This window comes from Aedes albopictus, chromosome 3 (genome assembly GCF_035046485.1).
Source record: "Aedes albopictus strain Foshan chromosome 3, AalbF5, whole genome shotgun sequence".
Classification (NCBI taxonomy): Eukaryota; Metazoa; Arthropoda; class Insecta; order Diptera; family Culicidae; genus Aedes; species Aedes albopictus.
Genome location: NC_085138.1, coordinates 220,687,225 through 220,691,907, shown reverse-complemented (window position 1 = coordinate 220,691,907; position 4,683 = coordinate 220,687,225). Strand labels below are relative to the sequence as shown.

The 4,683-nt window shown below is 45.5% G+C and overlaps 1 protein-coding gene across 1 annotated transcript; it reads right to left on the bottom strand.

Annotated features, from left to right (window-relative positions):
* Positions 1-2,871: 2,871 nt before the first annotated feature.
* LOC134289516 (uncharacterized protein DDB_G0284459-like) lies at positions 2,872-3,549 on the bottom strand (the record flags this gene model as incomplete). Its single annotated transcript, XM_062855401.1, has 1 exon — positions 2,872-3,549. A coding segment is annotated over one exon (621 nt), but the record flags the coding sequence as incomplete, so codon positions are not given.
* Between the last annotated feature and the right edge of the window lie 1,134 nt (positions 3,550-4,683).

Below are 4,683 nucleotides of genomic sequence, written 5' to 3'. Positions count from 1 at the left end.
AACAAGGTGGTCGAGAGGTGGCGGCAGCATTACGATGAGCCCCTCAATGGCTACTTTGCAAGCACCGAAGATATAGGAGTACGTGCGTATGACGGAAGGTATCCAGCCCCAAAAGATTGAGAAAGAGGTTGGCCGGTTGAAAAAACAACAAAGCCGCTAGATCAGATCAACTACCAAGCGAGCTTCTAAAATACAGTGGAGAAGCACTGGTGAGAGCACTACACTGGGTCATTACAAAGATTTGGAAAGAGGAAGTTTTACCGGAGGAATGGATGGAAGATATTGTGTGTCCCGTCTACAAAGAAGGTCGACAAGTTGGATTTCAAGAACTATCGCGCGATTACATTGCTGAGTGCTGCCTACAAGATACTCTCTCAATTTTTATGCGCCGTCTATCACCGATTGCAAGAGAGTTCGTGGGGCAATATCAGGTTGGATTCATGGATGAACGCACTACAACGGACCAGATGTTCGCCATCTGCCAGATGTTGCAAAAATGCCGCGAATACAGCGTGCACTGCCCCATCACTTGTTCATCGATTTTAAATCGGCGTATGATACAATCGATCGAGAACAGCTATGGCAGATTATGTACGAATACTGATTCCCGAGTAAACTGATACGATCGATCAAGGCAACGCGACGGTGGATCGAGTGATGTGCGTAGCTCGAGTATCAGGGACAATCTCGAGTCCCTTCAAATCTCGCAGAGGGTTACGGCAAGGTGATGGTCTTTCGTGCTTGCTGTTTAACATTGCTTAGGACTTTAGATTAATAATAAGGGGAGCGAGGATAAACACGAGTGGAACGATTTTCACGAAATCCGTTCAGCTGCTAGGTTTCGCTGATGATATTGATATTATAGCTCGCAAATTTGAGACGATGGCGGAAACGTACACACGATTGAAGAATGATGCCAGGCGAATCGGATTAGTCATTAATGTGTCGAAGACAAGGTATATGATGGTAAAGGGCTCCAGGGAGCCCCCGCACCCGCAACCTCGAAATTCTATCGATTTCGAGGCGGTTCAAGAATTCGTGTACTTGGGCTCACTGGTGACCGCCGACAACTACACCATCAGAGAAATTCAGAGACGCATTATGGCAGGAAATCGAGCTTACTTTGGACTCCGCAGAACTCTACGTTCGAACACACGAAGTTAACTATCTACAAAACGCTGATTAGATCGGTAGTCCTCTATGGACACGAAGCATGAACTCTACGTGCAGAGGACCAACGCATCCTTGGAGTTTTCTAACGGAAGGTGCTGCGAATCGTCAACGGCGAAGTGCAGTTGGAAGACGGGACTTGGAGAAGTCGAATGAACCACGAACTGCATCAGCTGCTGAGAGAACTAACCATCGTCCACATGTCTAGCCGTGAAACCGTTGCAACAGAAAGCCAGCAATAGGCAAAACGGAAAAGATTCTTCTAAGAAGTCTTGCAACTGACAACAATGTAAACTGTGAAATATACCATGGAAACCGTTTTCAGAAAGAAAAAAACTCCCCGTTACAGAGAAGAGAATTTTCAGATGAAATCTGCAACAGCGTTGCAGTGTTTATCGACTAGAAGTTACGGCACGAAAACCACAATGCAAGGCTTAAAAATCTCTAAACGATGTTTTTCCTATTATGTTCAAGTTGGGACAAACTATGTCGCATTGGTGGATTGTCGCAACAAATGCAGGTTGTGACATTGTCATTATTGTTGCACGACGGTGGAACGAACGTGATTTGCAGAGCAGTATCGGGAGTGACCGAGGATGAAGAATGACAGCCGCATATAGAGTACCGTCTTACCCCGCTGGTTCGACACGTTTTAATTCGACACTTTTTAATTGGCTTCTTTAGCGGTGTTGAGATAATTCCATATTCAGAATCTGCATGCAAAACTGAGCCGAAATCCAAATTTTCATGAATTTTGGTGCCCGGGAACCTATTTAAAAATCAGTTTGAAGTTTGTATGGGAGCGATTTGTCGAATCACCCCTCGTCGCATTTTGTACTGGGCGGAGCTGTCAAGCAAATGGCCAGCTGTCAAAAGGTGATTTCGAAAAATCTCTTCGAAAGCGATTTTAGGTACCAAAATGAAGTTCTAGAAATCTGAAAAAAATCATGGTGGTTCAGAAAAAGGTGCTCTTTCGTATAAAATCAAAAAATCGATACATTTTTCTTAATTTAAAAACCCAATTCGTACCTCGCTTATTCGACACATGTCGAATTAAAAAGTATTGAAATGTCACAGCGATGTACACTGTAAATGCAAAAAAGTTTAATATTGCACTTATACTCGCACCCGCAGCAGTTCCTCTTGCAGCCGCTAATTCCGGAAGTTCTGTTTTGGTGCTATTCGACGCCCAAACCACCTGGAGACCAACCGGATTGAAATGAGGATGGCAACAATCGAGAAAGAACGAGCTTTTTATTCGCACCACCGCAATATCTGTTGAAATTATGTTTCATAACAAATCCGGAAATCAAAACAAAAACAAAAATAGAGTTGCCGAATTTCAATGAGCAAGGTGGTTTAGGGTGACCAGTTTGTTGAATTAAAAGTTTACCCCGGTTATTCGACAACAGTCAGTGTCATATTAGCGGAGTAATACGGTATTATGACGTAAAATTGTAGTCTATGTTTTATTGTGTGAATTTGATGTTTTTGCAAATTAATATATGTATGTATCCTTGCGCACTTGGCACTTCTCGCCTGTTTTCGTAAGTTTTTCATAATCAATGAATATAGAGACTCATTGATGCTTGAACAAATATTTTACACTACTTACCTTTGAAGTCCATGTCATTTTTATAATAAAAGTTCATCTGAAATACAAATTTCTATTTCTAAATTGAATAAAAAATAACGAACTCATACTGTAACAGAAGTTCACTGTTTATTCACTTAAACCAATACATTAAAATAACAACATCAGGTACTATTTTGAGTACTGTTGTTACTTGCACCGTTTATCGTCTCATCGTTGGCCTTACGAGACCATTTGTATCTGTTGTGATGAGGTTCCCCGTTCCTCGGGACATAACCAGATGAGCGCCCTTCGCCGCCATTACTTCTCCAAACATCCCGATGGTGATTATCATAACGGCCGTAACTTCTGTGGTTCTCACGCGAACGATTACGCTGCCGGTCATCTCTGTTGTAGCGCCCATTGTCACGATAGTCTCCGTCCCTCCAGTTGCCACCAGTACCACCTTCAAGAAGGAACCCATTACGATTCTCTCGTGGTCGATCCCGCCAATTGCTAGCTTCCCGCGATCGATCCCGCCAGTTGCCATTGTTTCGCGATCGATCCCGCCAGTTGTCGCCATTCCTGCCATCAGAATGATGACTATCGAAGCCTCTGGCAGCTCTTCGGCTTCTGTCCCGAGAATGATTTGCGTCGTGTATCGCTTCCTGTCCATCGTTGTGTGTTTGAGGCTCAGGGTTGTAGCTTGCAGGTGATAAGCTTCGTAAACTGTTCAGGTAGTTGGCCCGCTCCATTTTATGCGCTCGAGCATCGTTGAACGCTAGTGGACAGAAGCAAATAAATGAGAGAGATAATCATAGCAAAGATAATCATAGCATGAAACGGCTGAGAATACCCAGACATTTGTGCGAATCATTTTTCGGCGAAACTACATCCCCGCAACTTCGACATCGTGGCGTTGCAGGAACTTTGTTGGACTGGACAGAAAGTGTGGAAAAGCGGGCATCAAGCGGCTACCTTCTACCAAAGCTGTGGCACCACCAATGAACTGGGAACAGGATTTATAGTGTTGGGCAAGATGCGACAACGTGTGATCGGGTGGCAGCCGATCAACGCAAGGATGTGCATGTTGAGAGTTAAGGGCCGTTTCTTCAACTACAGCATCATCAACGTCCGCTGCCCACACGAAGGGAGACCCGATGACGAGAAAGAAGCGTTCTACGCGCAGTTAGAGCAAACATACGATGGTTGCTCGCCGCGTGACGTGAAAATCGTTGTCGGCGACATGAACGCGCAGGTAGGAAGGGAGGAAATGTACAGACCGGTAATCGGGCGAAACAGCCTGCACGCCGTATCGAATGATAACGGCCAGCGATGCGTAAACTTTGCAGCCTCCCGTGGTATGGTAGTCCGAAGCACCTTCTTCCCCCGCAAAGATATCCACAAAGCCACCTGGAGATCACCCGACCATCAAACAGAAAACCAAATCGACCACGTTCTAATCGACGGTAAATTCTTCTCAGATATAACCAACGTCCGCACATACCGCAGTGCGAATATAGATTCGGATCACTACTTGGTCGCTATATGCATGCGCTCAAAACTTTCGACAGTTATCACCACGCGTCGAAGTCGAACGCCGCGGCTCAACATCGAGCAACTTCGTAACGTAGAAGTGGCTCAAGACTACGCGCAGCAGTTAGTAGTGGCCCTACCAACGGAAGAGCAGCTTGGCGCAGCTACACTTGAAGATGGCTGGAGGGACATCCGATCCGCCATAGGTAGTACCTCGGCTACAGCACTAGGTTTCGCGACTCCGAATCACAGAAACGACTGGTACGACGGCGAATGTGAACAGTTGAAAAACGAGAAGAATGCAGCATGGGCGAGAATGCTGCAACACCGTACGAGAGCGAATGAGGCACGTTACAAACAGGCGCGGAACAGGCAGAACTCAGTTTTCCGGATGAAGAAGCGCC